Source organism: Octodon degus, unplaced genomic scaffold, assembly GCF_000260255.1.
Source record: "Octodon degus isolate 3935 unplaced genomic scaffold, OctDeg1.0 scaffold00068, whole genome shotgun sequence".
Lineage (NCBI taxonomy): Eukaryota > Metazoa > Chordata > Mammalia > Rodentia > Octodontidae > Octodon > Octodon degus.
Genome location: NW_004524644.1, coordinates 5,029,095 through 5,046,750, shown reverse-complemented (window position 1 = coordinate 5,046,750; position 17,656 = coordinate 5,029,095). Strand labels below are relative to the sequence as shown.

The 17,656-nt window shown below is 38.9% G+C and overlaps 2 protein-coding genes across 5 annotated transcripts in view; one reads left to right on the top strand and one right to left on the bottom strand.

Moving 5' to 3' along the window:
• Positions 1 to 8,282, top strand: part of Mfsd8 (major facilitator superfamily domain containing 8) — a 35,145-nt gene extending 26,863 nt beyond the window's left edge. For 3 of the 4 annotated variants that reach the window (XM_004635019.2, XM_023719521.1, XM_023719523.1), the window contains exons 9-12: positions 2,751 to 2,885; positions 4,667 to 4,770; positions 4,855 to 5,102; positions 7,033 to 8,282. In XM_004635019.2, the coding sequence (XP_004635076.1) occupies positions 2,751 to 2,885; positions 4,667 to 4,770; positions 4,855 to 5,102; positions 7,033 to 7,248 (703 nt within the window). In that variant the 3' untranslated portion in view covers positions 7,249 to 8,282. The remainder of the gene's footprint in view (positions 1 to 2,750; positions 2,886 to 4,666; positions 4,771 to 4,854; positions 5,103 to 7,032) is intronic. The other variant, XM_023719522.1, reaches the window with a different exon arrangement.
• A 4,941-nt stretch (positions 8,283 to 13,223) lies between these two features.
• The window catches only part of Plk4 (polo like kinase 4), a 19,833-nt gene continuing 15,400 nt past the window's right edge, over positions 13,224 to 17,656 (bottom strand). The window contains exons 14-16 of the mRNA XM_004635018.2: positions 16,992 to 17,132; positions 15,308 to 15,414; positions 13,224 to 13,780 (exon numbers count right to left, since the gene is read on the bottom strand). Coding sequence (XP_004635075.2) covers positions 13,678 to 13,780; positions 15,308 to 15,414; positions 16,992 to 17,132 — 351 coding nt within the window. The 3' untranslated portion in view covers positions 13,224 to 13,677. The remainder of the gene's footprint in view (positions 13,781 to 15,307; positions 15,415 to 16,991; positions 17,133 to 17,656) is intronic.

The following is a 17,656-nucleotide window of genomic DNA, read 5'->3' as shown; positions in this document are numbered from 1 at the left end:
TGAGAGACCCTGTCTCAGAAAGACCAAACAAAAAGTATAATTCAGTGGCCTTAAGTGCAGGTATGGTGATATGCAACCATGACCATTGTGTTTCCAGAAGCTTCATTGTTCCAAACAAAAACTCCTAAACCTACTACAGACTCTCCTCCCAGTCGCCCTGCACTCTGACCCCAGTAGCCTCCTTTCTCTCTGGTGTCTTCTCAATTGCGTGTTTTAGGTGCTTTGTGTAAATGGCGCTGTCCAACATTCCCCTTTGGTGTTAGCCTTTTTTCACGTAGCGATATTTGCAAGTCCATCACAGCACATTGCAGACCTTCATAGCTTTATGGTGGATAACTTTCCAATGCAGGTGTTTTGCTTCACTTCCTTGTGCCTCTGTTGGCCAGCACTTCACCTTTTGGCTTTTTGAATAATGCTTTTGTGAGCACTGGTGTACAAATATCTGAGGCTTGGCCCTCAATTCTTAGGGTTTTTTGGGGGGGGGCGCTGGCTCAGAATGCCTTCAGGGCATGTTTGGCTGGCTGGAGTTGTGGGGATCAACTGCAGCAATCTGAGGCTGACTGCTTTGTTGAAGCAGCCACTTAAACCATTGAGCTAAGGGGCAGGCCCCAGGCCCCCTATTCTTTTGTGCATAAATCTAGAAATAGAGGTGCTAGATCAGATACTAATGTATGTTTAACTTTTTGAGAGGCTACCAGGTATGTTTTCTACACCAGCTCATCTGAATTATTTTTATTTTTATTTTTTGCAGAACTGGGGATTAAACTCAGGCCCTGTGTTTGCCAGGCAAGCACTTAGTCTATTGAGCTATCCCCCCAACCTTCCTCATCTGATTTTAAAGTTTAAAATACTGTTCGTTTTTCAAAAAAATATTTGAAGTATAAATTCCATCTCGCATGCAGTTAACAGGCATTAGAGCCTAGGAAGGGACCTGGTAAGGAGGGAGACAGTCGCATGAGGGCGAGAGCCATTCCAGGGCAGGGAGCAAGATCCGTGTATTCAGGTGTGGGGATGCAAGAGGCTGCAGAAGCAGCCGGTGAGTAGGTTCTGATCACTTAATAATAGGAACGCTGCAGAGGAATGCTTCCGGTTTATTATGAATTGTGAACATCATTATTTTAGTTTTGTTCTTGGTCCATCGTTGCAGTGGATAATGACTATACTAATCATGCAGACTTGGTGCATGTACTTAACACACCTATTTTTTCTTCCTATTTCCCTCACCTCCCTAATTTTATTTTATTTTATTTTTTTCAGAACCAGGGATTGAACTCAGGCCCTTGCGCTTGCCAGGGAAGCGTTTATTCCACTGAGCCATCTCCCTGGCCCCCCCTCCCTAATTTTAGTATTTAGCAGTATTGTTCATATATTCTTTTTTTCTTTTTCTTCTTCTTTTTTTTTTTTTTTTTTTATTTAGTACAGGGTCTCACTACACAGATCAGACTCATAGTGATTTTCCTGTTTTCAGCCTCCCTAGTGCTGGGATTACAGGCACGCGCTACACGCGCAGTCTCAGTAGCCCTCTCAGGGCACCTTGGGTGTGGGGCTGGCACGGCATGCGGGGAATCGAACATTGGTCCCTGCATCTGCCTAAGCAGGTGCTTTAATCCACTGAGCTACCTAGCCAGCCCTGTTTGTGTATTCTTTATTTTATAAAAGGCACTAGATAAGATTTTGTTTTATTTTCTTTTTTGAGATTGGGTCTTCAGTGTGTTCTTGAACTTGTGATCCTTGTGCCTCAGCCTCCTGAGCGTTGTAAGGCATGTACCTAGATCAGTTAGCATATTTTAAATAAGATAATAGACCTTGCAGAACAGTTCTGGATGGCCAGTAATGTGTGCTGCTGTAACAAGAAGAAAACAAAAACAACTGTAAAAATAGACTTTCACACCAGGTACCACTATGTACCAGTAATCCTAGCACTCTTAAAAGGCAGAGGCAGGAGGTTGGAAAATTTGAGCCCAGCCTGGGTTGTCTAGTGACTTAGTAAAACCCTATCAATTATAATTACAATAGTAATAATAATGATAAAGCTGGGGATGTAGCTCATGTGATCTCCAGTACTGGAGGAAGAAAATAATAAAAAGGATTTCTACTAGAACTGCTGTCATTTTCTGATTTTGAAAAAAAATGATGATGACTTGAAATTCTATTTGTGCAGATAGACCTGCTTATAAGGAAACACTGGCAGCTGTGTAGGTACAGCTCCCCAAAGGGAAGTCAGTACCGAAGCCCAATGCCCAAAGGTTCAAAGTACTGCTACCCTAAGAAAAGGGATTATTTTTTGCAACAGGATCTCACCATGTAGCCCAGGCTGGGCTTGCACTCGAGCAGTCTTACCTCAGCTTCCTGAGTGCTGGGATCCCAGGCGTGTGCCACCACACTCAACTGGGAAGAGATCAGTTTAGACCAAAGTATCTCCTGCTTATTTAATTCTATTACAGTGGCAGGAGTTATGACTGGTTTTGCTTGTTTTCTTTTCCTATTTTTCAGACTTTTGCAATGTAGTTATATTTCTTTATAAATACAGTCAAACTTAGGTGTGTAGCAACAGCATATGCATAAAATGTGTTCACACTTGTGCTTTTGTCAGACTGCCGTCACTGTTAAAAGGGATATAAATGGTTAAATGTGTATCGTTCCAATTTTAGTATATGTGCTGCCAAAGCAAGCACAATGTGTGTCATTAAAGCTTCTTCACTTTAAATATTACCGTGATGAAATCAAATAATTTCTCTTGTTTTTCTTAGAATCCTTACTCCATTAACGATGGATATGTATGCTTGGACTCAAGAACAAGCTGTATTATATAATGGGATCATACTTGCTGGGCTTGGAGTTGAGGCAGTTGTGGTTTTCATGGGGGTTAAATTTCTTTCCAAAATGTAAGTTCTGAGCTTGCAGTTTTCACAGTTCGTTCTCTTGTTTTCTCTCTCTCCCTCCTTCCCTTCCTCCCCCCTCCTCCCCCCCTTTTTATCTATCCCCCTTTGTATTTTTAAATTTTGAAATAGGGTTTCTGAAAATTGCCATAGCTGGCTATGAATTTATGATCATCCTGCCTCAGCCTCCCAAAGCAGCTGGTATTACAGGTGTGCATCACCAGTAGGCTTTGTTTCAAATCTGTTTTTAAAAAGTTAAACAGGGGCTGGAGAGATGGCTCAGTGGTCTAAAGCACCTCCTTGGAACAAGCTTGGCAAAGCACAGGGACCGTGGTTCGATCCCCCAGCACCACATGCCAACCAGCTGCGCCCCCTGGTGGGCTGAGCTGGCTACGCGCACACACACACAATAAATAAATGTTAAAAAAAATTTAAAAAAAAAAATTAAACAATGTAAATGAATATGCCAATAAAATAACTTGAAGCTTTCCTCTCGTAGTAGATAGTATTTAGTTTTTGAAAGTTTGCAAAGATTTAAAATTATTAAGACAGTGTAATATTTGTTTATTCAGTGGGTACATTTGGAAAATCTGGCTAAAATTACATTTATTTAATAATTTCTAATTTCTGTCCTTCCCCTCCCTTTCTCCACCTCCAGACCCCTTCCCAAGATCTTGCTGATTCCATCACTGTAGTGTTTAGCATATTCCTGTCTGCTGTGTTCCTTGGAAACCCATAGTTGGAGCTACACTTACCTTAATGAGATTTGATTTTTGCAAAAATATAAGGAGTCTATGTGCATCAGAAGAAGAGATAAATAAGACACTGTTTTGAGATAAGCGCATAAACTTGAGCATTCTGTAGAGGATTAATTGGCCCTTGCAAATGCTAACAGACTTAGGCACCCCCAATCTGCAGGCACCACATTCATGGATTGAACCAACTTTTTTTTTTTTTTTTGCGGAACTGGGAATTGAACTCAGGCCCTTATGCTTGCCAGGCAAGTGCTTATTCTACTGAGCCATACTCCCCATCCCTATTGAACCAACTTTTGATAAAGAATATTCTAGAAAAAAAAAATGTGTCTGTGTGGACTTCTTATGATTTACTAAACAATGTGGTATGGCAATTATTTACAGTGTTTACCTTTTGTTAGATATTGTAATGAATCTAGACATGGACAGAGGAGGGGGTGCATATATAAGTACTTTGTAAATAATATGAGATTTAAGTAACTCGGGATTTTGATGTCCTCACGGATGTCCTGTAATCAGTCCCCTGCAGATAACAAGTGACATGTGTATTTTATTGTATTCAAAATTTTGTTCCAGTACTTTATCTAAAGAGAGTCTTCACTACTATTCAGTTAACCCGAGGTACAATATGTGTAAAGGAGGAGAAATGCTAATTCTTTAATTCACTGAATTTTAAATTAATGAGTTGGTTCTCTAGCAGCCTTTTGTGCGTTTCCACCCACTGCTTACTGTCCTTTCGGTGTCACACTGTTGTGTCGTTTGCCACCTTCAAGCTGGCCCTGCGCCCTTTGTTTGCAAGCTCATCATCTCTGAGTGTCGTGTTTGCTGCTTTGTGAGGATCCCTGGTTCCTCTTCCAGGTCTTCTGTCCCAGACCTGAAAATCCTTTTCCAGAGGAGCCTTGTTTTTAGTGAGAAATTATATTTAGCATTTATATTAACTCATATGTAAAGGGATGGGAATTTAGCTTTGAAGTGCAGCACTGAGGGGCTGCATTAGTGTTTCACTGTGAAGTCACCATCTGTCTCCTGCAGGCTCGGGGAGCGCGCCGTTCTGCTGGGAGGACTTCTCGTTGTGTGGGCTGGATTCTTTATCTTGCTGCCTTGGGGAAATCAGTTGCCCAAAATACAGTGGAAAGGTACAGACACCTAATTCTGTAACTTTATCACACTCTTTATCTAAAATTAACAAATCATGCACTGTACTCACTTTGTTTTTACAGATTTACATAATAACTCAATCCCCAATACCACATTTGGGGAAATCATTACTGGTCTTTGGAAGTTGCCAAGAGAAGATCAGAGTGAACTACCAACTGGTTGCCCAATTGAGCAAACCTGGTGCCTCTACACCCCAGTGATCCACATGGCGCAGTTCTTCACATCAGTTGTGTTCATCGGAATAGGCTATCCAGCCTGCAATGTGATGTCCTATACGCTCTATTCAAAAATCCTAGGCCCTAAACCTCAGGTAAGGCAACTACCCTCACAGTACAGTTACATGAAATACATTTCTGGCACTCTGTTTGTTTGATATAGGGTCACTCGGGGGGCCTGCCCCTTAACTCAGTTCTTTAAGTGGCTGCTTCAACAAAGCAGTCAGGCTCAGGTTGCTGTGGTTCGATCCCCACAACTCAAGCCAGCCAAACCTGCCCTGAAGGCATTCGGAGAAAAAAAAAAAACCTTCTGATATAGGGTCACTGTGTAGCTCAGGCTGGCCTCAAAACAGTGATCCTGCCTCAGCCTTCCAAGTGCTGGGATTAGAGTTGTGCACCACCATGCTCAGTGTATTTCTTAAAATGTTAAACTGGGGGCTGGAGAGATAGCTCAGTGGCATTAAGAGCCTGTCTGGCAAGGACAATGTCCTGAGTATGATCTCTGGTACCAAAAACAAAGTTAAGATGATAGCTTTACATTTTCAACACAGATATTAGTGTTCCTTTGTTGAAATAAAGAGAAAAAATTTAATACCTGTGTTTCCAAACTATGAAGACTATGCTCTGTCACTAAGCTACAAACCAAGTCCTGGGATTGATTCTTCCCTTAGAAGATTATATTTTCAACTTTTCAAAATTAAGAATAAAAGAATTAGTGGTACAATGGTACATCTCTAGTCCCATGTACTAGGGAAACTGAGGCAAGAAGATCATCTAAGAGACCTGCCTCAAAAATATCTAAAATAATATTAATTATAAAAGCAATACTGATGATTACAACAAAAGTCAAACAACTTGGGAGTATATATAGCAGAAGAGTCCCCAGGGAGGGCTTTACCACACCAGGTCAGCTGCTGTTAGCCTCACTTGTACTCAACACACTTTATGTCTGCTCAAACATGTCCACCTTTACGCTTTAGAGAAACATTAAATTGCATGTACATCTAGTTTTCTCTGTATCTTTTAATGTAATATAACTTCTCACCATGTCTGCATGTTATTATCAGATCATAACCTACATGACCTTATTCTTTTAAATAGTTGCTTGGCATTCCAGTTTTTAAATATACCATGATTTATCTACTTAATCCAACATGAACAGTTAGTTTGTTTTCAGTTTCCAGCTGTTAAAAATAATGCCGCATGCTGAGTGTGGTGGGCATGCACATCTGTAATCCCAGAGAGGCAGAGGTGGGCGGATTGCCAAAAGTTCGAGGCCAGCCTGGTCTATACACTGTAATTAGTTTTAAGGCCAGTCTGGACTACCTGAAATAATGACAAAATAATGCTACGCTAACAGTTCTTGGGTAGACTGAATGGGACATAGTTGTGTATACTAGCTGTGGCAGTGGCTGCAAAGTCTCTTTGACAATTTATCTGACCTTCCAGAGTTTTAGCTTCTCTATTTGTTAGAGACAGCATCTGTCACTGATATTACACTAGAAACAGTAGATGAAAGCAGTGCCTATCTCAGTGTCCAGGCACCAAATAAGCGCTAGCTTTAAAAGGTACATTAATAAGGTACATTGTTTCCTGGGCTTTAACAGACCTTCCAGACCTTCCCATGCAGCAGAAGTCTCAGTTAATTGGTAGGGTGCTTGCGAGCACACATGAGCACCAGAAGTGGGAGGAGAGGTTGTCCCTTTATATCCCTTTTATTTTGCGTAAGCCAATTTTTTTTTTTTTTTAATTTTCTTTTATTTTTTGGTGGAACTGGGGATTGAACTCAGACCCTTGTGCTTGCCAGGGAAGTGCTTATTCTCCTGAGCCATCTCCCCGGCCCGGTAAGCCAACTTTAATAGTGGTTAGGTTTATTATTTTTTACTGACTGAATTTATAGAGACATTTCATTTTAGAAGCATAAGGTAGAGAAAATGATCGATTTTGCCAGTTTGGTAATAGCAGCATTGTTTTAAAATAAGGAAACCTAAGCATTCGTCTTCTTCCCTGCCCTTCCCCACACAGGGTGTGTACATGGGCTGGTTAACAGCTTCCGGAAGCGGCGCACGCATCCTGGGGCCTGTGTTCATCAGCCACGTGTATAGTTACCTGGGGCCGCGATGGGCGTTCGGCCTTGTGTGTGGAATAGTGCTGCTCACCATCTCCCTCCTTGGAGTGGTTTACAAGAGACTCATCGCCTTTTCTGTAAGGTATGGGGGGATTCAGGAGTTGCCTCGCTAAGGCCGTGGAGGAAAGTTCCTGCGGCATGGCATATCCCTGCGTGAGGCACTGTTAGTGTTGTTATGAGCCAGGCTGTAGATTTTGCACATTTTGAATAATGTGAACATACATTGACAAGGAATCACACATGTAATTATGAATATGATACATAAAAACATTCTAGGCCAAAATTTCCTTATCTCAAAAATGAAGTATTCTACTACTGCCTTTTTGGGGATTTTAGGAATTAAAGAGCAAATGGACAATGGTCTGTGAATGCAGAGCTGTATTCTTTAATGCAAACAGTGAAACCAGGAGAGCTGTGTATGAGTTAGTACAGGACGAAACTAGAAAAATCTTTTAACGTTATTTATTCAAAGATGCATTTATGGGCCCGGTGAGATAGCTCAGTAGAATAAGAGCTTGCCTGGCAAATGTAGGGTCCTGAGTTCAATCCCCAGTACTGAAAAAAAAATGCATTTATATAAAAATACATTTTCTATCATCCATTTTCCTTACAAAAATCCTGAGTCAAATCCCCATTAACCTGTCTTAAGTCTCTTCTAACATTGCACCTGTCTTGCTTTAGCTCCAGATTTTACAACCCCTAAATTAACACGAGGATGGATTGCATTGCCTTTAGTGGGGCTTTTTTTCTTTCACGTTCTAATAATTCACTTAGAAACAATTCAGATAAATTACTGCATACATGTACTAAACAGTAAATTAATTCTTGAAATTATTGCTGTTTTCTCATTCTAAACTCTACAGAAAGATCTTCACTTTAAATACTTCCCTGCGTTTAGAGAATTTTAGTTGGCTTTTAAATTTGAATGGAACCTAATACCCTAGATAGTCTAATAAGTATATGAGGCAACAACTTTTACCTAAGTTTAACGAATCTACCTGAACTTGGCTAAATCATACTATGTATACATTTCTACCTCAGTGTGAGTCTAAAGCTGATAAAGAGCTACGTGGGCCAGGCATAGTGGTACACATCTGTAATTCTAGCGCTCTGAGACACTGAGGCAGGAGGATCACAAGTTTGAACTCAGTACCTGCTATATTGCTAAACAAAACAGAAACAAAGTCCACCCCCCAAAAACCTTCTTTAATAAATGCATTATAGGGGCCAGCAAGATAGCTCAGTGGACTAAAGTGCCTACTTAGGCAAGCTTAGGCAAGCACAGGGACCTTGGTTCCAACCCTGGCACCACATTCTGTGCCAGCCCTGCCCCAGGGCAGGCTGAGCTGGACAGAGTCCAGGAGTAGTACCACATGCCTGAAATCCCAGCACTGAGGAAGCTGAAGGAAGGAGGACCATCGCAAGTCAGAGCTGCTGCACAGTAAGACCCTATAACAACCAAATACATTTAAAAAGAAAAAAAGTGCATTATAATATGCAAACATAAAAAATAATAAAATGCAAGCATAGTTCTATTTTTTTCTTTTTTGTTGGCTTTTTGAGATAGGGTCTTGCAATGTGCTTCAGACTGATCTTGAGCTCACATTGTAGCCCAGGCTGGTCTTGAACTCCAGCGATCCTCCTGCCTCAGCCTCCTGAGTGCTGGGATTACAAACATACACCACCATGTCCAGCTCTATTCTAAATATTCTTCTTAAAATTTCCTAGTATTTCTGGAAACTTTTTGGTATCAGGAATTGAACTCAGGACCTTGCGCTTGCCAGGCAGGTGCTGTGCTGCTGAACTGTATCCCTGGCTGTATTTCTAAATAAACACTAATAATCTGTCCTTTACACTAGGCTTGCTGTCATCTCAAACCCAATTTATTCAGCTATAATAAAAAGGTTAACCTGATAGAAGTTATTTTGTGGTTGAACTGGAGATTTGGGGTATTTTTTTCCCCTGCCTCCCAGAGCAACACTCTTGTGTAGTCATCAGAGCTGTAGCCAGCATTCTGGCCATTGGTCAAGTCTACAGTCCCTCTTACCTATTGCTCTGGAATCCTCCTGCCTTTGACTTTTGGGTCACTTCTAATCCTAGAGAGTAAATCCTACCCTTTGGGGAGTTTGCATAATGAAACAATAGTGATGGAAATATTAAGAGCAAGTATTTCTGTATTGATAATGTGTAATGTACGGTTTTCACAGCAATATTACAGGGTGAAGATACCATTATTCCAATTTCAGAGATTAAAAAAATGAGACCTATCTAAAGAGTTAGAATAGTAATTATAATTCAGATAAACTGTAACTTCACAAGTGGCTGCACCTTCTTTTCTGTTGAGGACTCTTTCTTTGGGGTAGAGTCCTCACATCTGTATGAAGCGCCTTGTGGCACAGAAAAGATAGGGAAGTGACATGGATTTGGGTAAAGAGCAGGGATGTAAAATTTGAGGAATAAATAGCTCAGTTGAGGTCCTGAGTGGGATAAAATGAGTATAAATTCAAATATGATATGAAACTTTAAGTATTAAAAAAAGCTAATATATGTATTTAAGAAATATTTTGGAAAATGTGAATGAACTCACGAACAGTGATTTGCCTAATTGTAATGGTTTTATAACTACTCAAAGCATCTCTATTCTGTTAACCTTGTCTACATTTAAACTCTTTTATAAGCTTTCATATAAAGCTGTTTTGCATAAAATAAAATACATTTGTAATTTTTTAGTTTGACATGGGTATACTAGTTGCATCTGTTAAAAATATATTAACTTGAAAAGAAATTCTGTGTATCATTTTACGATTGCAGATTTACTTGTAATTTATGTCTATTTTACATTGTTTGTTCATTTTCTAATAAATGAGACTGTATCTATGTACTGTATTCCTGGAACTTTATTCATTGATACTGTCAGGAGATACTACATGCCAAGTATGCAGAACTGGTGAGGACAGAGCAGTACACAGAGCACACAGTATACAGAGTACACAGAGCAGTACACAGACCACACACACCTCCTCCCTCACCAGAGTCGCATAAGTTCATGTGTCAGGTGACTGTGACCAAGGGGAGGGCAGTGGATATACAGGTAACCTGATCTGGAAAGGAAAGCGAGGTATCTCTTCAAGAAGGTATCTCTGACAAGCAGAGACTAATCTTGGTGAAGGTGGAACAAAGGGATCTGAGGCACAAGGCCTGGGGAAACAGAAGGTACATGTTGAGTACTCTTAGTACTAAGAATGTGTGCTAGCAGGCAAAATACATGAACAGGCAAATCTCAACAGGATAGACAAATATCCAGTGAAAGCTTTCAAGATTTTTAGCAAAGAGGAAAGTACAGATTTAAACCAGTAACACTTTTTTTTTGTTTTTGGCTTTTTGAGCCTACAGCATCTTGCTATGTAGTTACGGCTGGTTGCCACAACTCAGGTGTTCCTCCTGCCTCAGCCTCCCAAGTGCTGGGATTACAGGTATGCAGTTTCACCCACCTAGTAATATACTATTCTCTACATGTCAAATTGGCAAGTTCTGGTGAAAATGTATAACAATATATGCACTGCAGGTGGAAATGTAAGCATTTGATATTATTTACTAGATGGGAGTTTGAAATTATACTTAACTGCCAAGATCCAGCAAATTGGCTGGAGTGAAATCCATGAGAAACTTGTGTGCACAGGTACCAGAATGTACAGTCAAAATCTGGATACTTAGAAGGTCTTTCAACAGTATAACTAGAGCAGGCACCAAGGTTTGATCACCGGCACATGCTATGCTGGACACTACCTCCCCCCCACGCTGAGCTGGCCACGGAGTCCAGGCGTGGTGGTGCTTACCTCTAATCACTGAGAAGGCTGAAAACAGGATCACTGTGAGTCCATGGTGCATTGAGACCCTGTACCAAATACATTTAAAAAATAAAAAAGTATGACTAATAAATTATATTTATTCACTGGAAAATTGCGCAACAATCAGTCCAGGTAGGAAAAAAAAAGATGTCTTGCAAAGAAGGGAAAACAGATTACCTACATGTTAGAGGAAATGACTAGAAAAAAAAATGATTCAAGTAATACAATTCTAGTATAGATGCTGGTATAGGACAGAGCTCAGCTGTGAAGTTTTATAAACTTCATAATGTAAACCTGAGTATTGCCATTTTATCTTCTGAAGAAAGCAAAACAGCAAAATTTACAGAAAACACCCTACTGAGGAAGAAGGAGAAAAAAAAAGTCATGTATGGTACATGATATAAAATAAACCAAGGGCTAGGGAGATAGCTCAGTAGAATAAGCACTTGTCTGACAAGTGTAAGGTCCTGAGTTCAATCCCCAGTACCGCCAAAAAAATAAACCAGTAGACACAAGTTGACATAAATGAACGGTTAAAAGACAGACATTAAAATATACCAGAAGCCATGATAAATGTAAACAAACCTGGGTAGAACAGTTAACTGCATTAAGTGTTCAGCTGTGTAGCCTGCCTAAGAGAACACCCAGAAAAGGCCGAGATGGAAAGAGCTATACAGTATGTACGAAGTTGTTAAACCAAAAACGTGCTTTTTTCAACCTTCAGAATTGTGCTATTACTTTATTTCTTTAAAGGTTAACTCTTCTAATAAGTCCCTAAGTCTTAACTAATTTTCTTTGAGGTTAGATTACCAGTGAATTTAAATGTTAATTCTAAGATATTTCCTATTCATTTATGCGTATCATTTGTGCTATAATTAAGAACACCTGAGAATTTCCCACTTGCTTTTGTAACCAGATTGTTTTTACAAATTGGTCTTTTATTAGGGGTCCGCTAAGGGCTTACATGTTAGCAAGATTAAACATCAGTCTTTGCATTAAAGAATGGGTGTACTCAGCTAAACAGATGGCTCATTCCTGTGTATTCTACCTTGTCATTTATCATTAGTCATCAGACTAGCACTCCAGCACAGCAGAGGGCGGAAGGCAGGGCCACGCGGATGAGTGGAGGCACTGGTGGCTGCTCCTGGGTGACCCTGCAGGCCTGCCTCAGGCTCCCAGTTCCCGTGGGCCACAGCGCTGAGCTTTCCTGTAACCAATTATTTAATTTTTACATTTCCTCAACTTTAATGAGGTTGAGCTTATTTCCATTTTTGTTGATCATAATGGATTTTTTCCTTTATGAACAATACGTATCTTTTTGTCCATTTTTCTGAGCTGGTTACTGCTTCATTTATTTATTATTATTTTTTTAATTGGTACAGGGTCTCACTAGGCAGCTCAGACTCGAAGTGATCCTGTTTGCAGCCTCCCAATACTGGGATTACAAGTGTGCGCCACCACTGGTCTTGGTGGCCAGCTCAGTGAGCCTGGGGGTAGAGCTGGTGTGGCCTGTGGTACTGGGTATTGAACCCCAGCCTCCGTACATGCCTAAGCAGGTGCTTAGTCTGCTGAAGCATCAGCCTTCTTTGGCTTTTTGAGACAGGATCTCACTATGTAGTTTCAGAATACACCGTGAACTCACTATGTAGCCTAGGCTGGCCTCAAAACTCAGTAATTCTCCTGCCTCAGCCTCCTGAGTTTTGGGATTTCAGGCAACTGGTTTAAGTTACAATTATAATTGTTTTTTTCTTTTCACTGTCATAAGTACAACTCTCCAAAACAATAATTGTAGCATAGTTTAATTGCCTACTTAATAAAAAATGTTCTAATATTTTCTTTTTTTTTTTGACACAGGGTTGTGTTGTGTAGTTCTGGCTGGCGTTGAACTGACTGGCAATCCTCTTGCCTCAGCTTTCCAAGTGCTGGGATAATAGGCATGTGCCACCATGCCCAGCTCAGAAATGACTTTTGATTTCAGATTTAAGTTTTCAAATTTAATTTACTTTTCTGGGGTCCAGGAGATAGCTCAGTAGAGTAAGCACTTGCTTGGGAAGTGCAAGGTGCTGAGTTCAATCCCCAGTACCATACACACACACACAGAAAGGTTAATTTACACTTCATAAATATACAACAAAATTTTAAAATTAGTTTATACTACCCTATTTAAAATAAATCAAAACAAAGTAATTAGTGTGTTTATTTTTTTATAAAATACATTTTCAGAATTGCTTCTTCACAGGTGCTACAAAAATAAATATAAAACAAATATACATGTTTATATGTTACTTAAAACATAAATACACATTATTTACATGTCAAAAATTCCCAAACCACAGCATGTTTTATCCATGATTCTCAGTGTCTGAGAAGGAAAACAGTAAAAATACAAACACATCACACACCATTTATGTTTGCTTAAAAGTTCAGTACATATATATGAACAGATTAAATTGCAGGTATATACCCTCAGAGCAAAGTTAGGCATCCTGTTTTACTTTATGATCACTGTATTTGCTAAGTGACTCAAATTTCATTCAACTTTGTTCTCAGCCCATATCCTTTATGGTACAGATTTAAATTCGTTTTAATAGAAAGGCTTTCTGAAGAAGTTATATTAAATTTAAAAAGTCACTTTATTTGAAAGCCAGCCAAATAGCTATTTATGAAATGCAGATTATCAAAAAGGAGTTTTAATCAAAGAAAAGTAGGAGTTGGATTAGAAAACATTGCAAGCATAGAACGAAGACACTGTAATTTCTGTTTGATGTATTCTGGTAACTTATCGTGTTCTCCATACCTAAGTGAAACAGGAAAAAAATGTAATCACTTGGCTTTTATGAGTACCCAAAGCGTATTTTTTAGTAATTTTTTAATAACACTAAAAAATGTATACAATATTTTATTAAGCAGATACCTTCATATTTCTAATGTTAGAACATTTGTAAACATTCAAATCACTAAAATTTAAGAAAAAACTGAAGTGACTATAATATCTAAAGCAAGCTGTGATTAGATTCATTAAAATAAAGCCATACTTCTAAAGACAAAATATATTATCAATCCATTTATATTAAATGCTAATAATTTCCAAATGATCACAGCAAATAAAAATCTCAAGATTCTTCCCATGAACATGGGTTCTACTCACTTTCTGTGTTTCTGCTTACTGGAACTTTTGAAGAGGCCTCACTATAAGTATCATTCTTTAAATGGCTACATGTACATGTATTTAACCAAAAAAAAGTGAGTAGAAATGGCCACAAATTATATTTGCTCAAGTATTTCCACCAAAACAGATAAATTTCTCAGTACCTTCTTCTTTGACACCTAATCTTAGCCAAAAAGCCAAGAAGTAAGTACCTTCTTCTCTAGAAACTTCTAATTTAATTAAAGTTCTTGCTACTGCCAGATTCCTTATGTTTAGCGTGATGGCTGGAACACATTCCTACAGCATGAATACACAGTTCTCCCTTGGTATCCTCCAGAGCCCCTAGAAACCCAAATCCTATAATGTTCAAGACCCTCATATGAAATGACATAGTGTTTACTTGTGAAGTACATCCGTTCTCCTGTGCTTTATAAAGTCAACTCCATCTAGCCAGACACATGCCAGTCTACGCAGCTTAGTGATTAGTAAGGCTGTGCTTCAAAATGAAAATTAAAATATATATAAAATAAAATATATATAAAAACATAGCCTAGTGTTATTCTACCTCTGGGTTCAAACCCCAGTATCAAAATAAAACTATAGACTATTTGTAATATCAAAAAAAATGTGAGTCCTATTGAATAGCTAAACTGTATTATTTAGGGAGTAACAAAAAATGTTGCATGTGCTCAGTACAGATGTAATTTGTCTCAAGTATTTCAATCTCTAGTTAGTTGACTCCTTGGATGCAGTACTTATACACACAAGTGCTGCCTATTCACGCTCAAAAGTGTCAAACATTGATCAGTTTACATCAAGGAATATAGTCTTTCATTTGGAAAAATAAGGAAGTTACCTCCTAAAAGGGTGTCTGTTTCTGTGTTCTTTTAAGTAAACGGGTATACAAAGGGTCATCCTAATTAGGCTATAGATGAAAAGGTTATAAGGACTCTAACCACTGAAGTAGATTAGGCCTGGATTATTCATACTAACTGCCCTGCATTAAAGCAAATAATCATAAAACATGTTAAAAATTATTAAGTGCTAAGAGTACTGAAAAGTTTAAAGAATAGTATGACTGTCCAAAGACAGTAAGTTTATCAAATCATTTACTTCAAAATACAGAGAAAGCAAAATTATAGAACAGGGCTGACTGTCAGTATTTTCAGAACTTACCTAGTTGTCTGACCGTTTGGTGATGTGTAACTGATAGAAGACACTCCTGCCTGGACTACCAGCTGTGACCCATCATTAAACTGAGCCCACACAGCTCCACTAGTTAACTGGAAAAACAATAAGCATCACAAGGACTGTACAACAGAGGACTTGAGGTTCTTCAGAGGTATTTAACAAGTATTCTAATAGTTATAAAAAACTTCAGTAAGCATAAACTTGGGGCTGTCGCAGTCTCAAAATTGAGAATATTTGTGTCTTTTTGATATTTATTTTTAATTTTTTAAATTTCTTTAATACCTAGAGAATTACAATATTAAAATTATTCTAAGTGAAAGCTGAGTGTGGTGGCACATGACTGTAATCTCAGCAATCAGAAGGATGAAGCAAGAGGACTGCTATAAACTTAAGACCAGCCTAAGTTACATCTCAACTCTGTCTTTAAAAAAACCCCTAAATGAATCCCATTTCACACAGTTTCTATTAGGATATCTGCAGATGTTTTGAGTTTCTCCCCTCGCCATGGAGAATTCCATTATGATTACTGCAACAGAGCGAAGAATAACAGAAGCAACTCTTTGTCCTTAAGTGACACACATTTCTCCTTCGCCTAAGAATACTAGTCAAAAGTACTTCTTTTAGTCATTAATGTTTACAATGTGCTACTCCCAATAGAAGCACATGGCATAGAAAGAAAGAAAAAAAAAAACAAAAAAACCCAAAAACTGGAATCACAGACCTCGGTTGACTTGCAGACTCAGCCCACGTGTGCGTGGGGTACTATCATTATGAACCTCGATTTCACTGCTGTTAACAAGTGATAACATCAACGTCACTGTTACTGTGTGGGATACACTAGACCAAATGTGAAAAGCAGTGCCACATAACAAGTAATAAATGTTGCCCTTCTCAAGTACTGGGGTGCACTATACCTCCCTAGAGATGGAAAATATACATGTCCCCTGGACTCCCAGTTTCAAATATATACATGTATATTCATATCTACAAAAATTTGTGTAGGTCTGAAATCTATGTGCAGTCAACTTCTTAAATTCCTTCCTTTTGCCAGAAGAAAGCTACTCTAATCAGTTTCTAAAATTAAAATGTCCTGCCGAGGTGTGGTAGAGCCCATCTATAATCCCAGCACTCAAAAGAGAAGGTTGAGACAGGAGCACAACTGTAACTTCGAGGTCAGCCTACATAGTTCAAGGCCAGCCTGAACTACATACATAGCAAGACCCTCTCTCGAAAATACATAAAATGCCCCAGATTCCACTCTATTCCTCATAATTATTATAACCTTTAAAAAAAAATTATTTAGGTTTTTTGAGATGGGCTTCAATATGTAGCCCATGCTGACCTCAAACTTGCAATCCTCTTGACTAAGCCTCCTAAATGCTGGGATTACAAGCATGTGCCCCTGCACCCAGCTATGACCCCCACTGTAAAAACTGGCAAAATTGCTCATCTGGGCCTTAAGAGATAATGTACTAATAATATCTAGTGTTTCTCATGTATTAAAAAAAGTCAACACTTTTAAAGATATAATCAATGTAAAAAAGTATAAAACCATCCTGATAAGGACTCATAAAAATAAATTTTTGAGAGGGAAACTAATGTATATGAAAACCAAAAGAAATGCACACTGAAGAAATTGAGCTATTTTACTTTCCTAGAAACTTCTCACCTGTGTAGCCCAACCAACGTTTTTCACAAAAATAGATTTTAAGAGTTGCGCTGATTTAGGAAGACAATCTTTTGGATTGCTGGAAGGGATGTTTGTTCCTGAAGCTATAGCAGTATGACCAAGTCCTTCAGGTGTAACTACCTAGAAATAGTAAAGGACAGAGACATTATTCCTTAATGCTTTGATAGGTTAACTTAAGGCTATAAAATTACTGGGTATCACTTAGGTTTAAGTGACTTTTTAAAATAGTGCTGGGGATTGACTGTGCACCTTCTGGGCAAGTTCTCTACCTGAACTACATCCTAACCCTTTATAAACAAAAAATTTTAAAATATAACCACTGGTTTTGAAAACAAAAATATGTAAAAGAAATGTTCACACATTAGCTGTTCTCATTTTGATGGATTTCCTTTTTTCCTGTTGTTACCAGGTCAAGTTACTAGCCTGTGAAAGGCCCTTCAACTTGTTCAAGAAACTCAAGAAGGCCTTTGAGGTTCCAATAGACAGGAGATGAAGCTGGGAGAGGAAGGTGATAGGCGAATGAGCAGGAAGGCCTTCCTCACTGTTATGGTTTGTGTCTAGTTGTCCCCCGACGCCTCATGCAGTCATGGGGTGAGGACTTCTAGAGTTTGTGTTAACTCATGATCCACTGGGATTATGTGTGA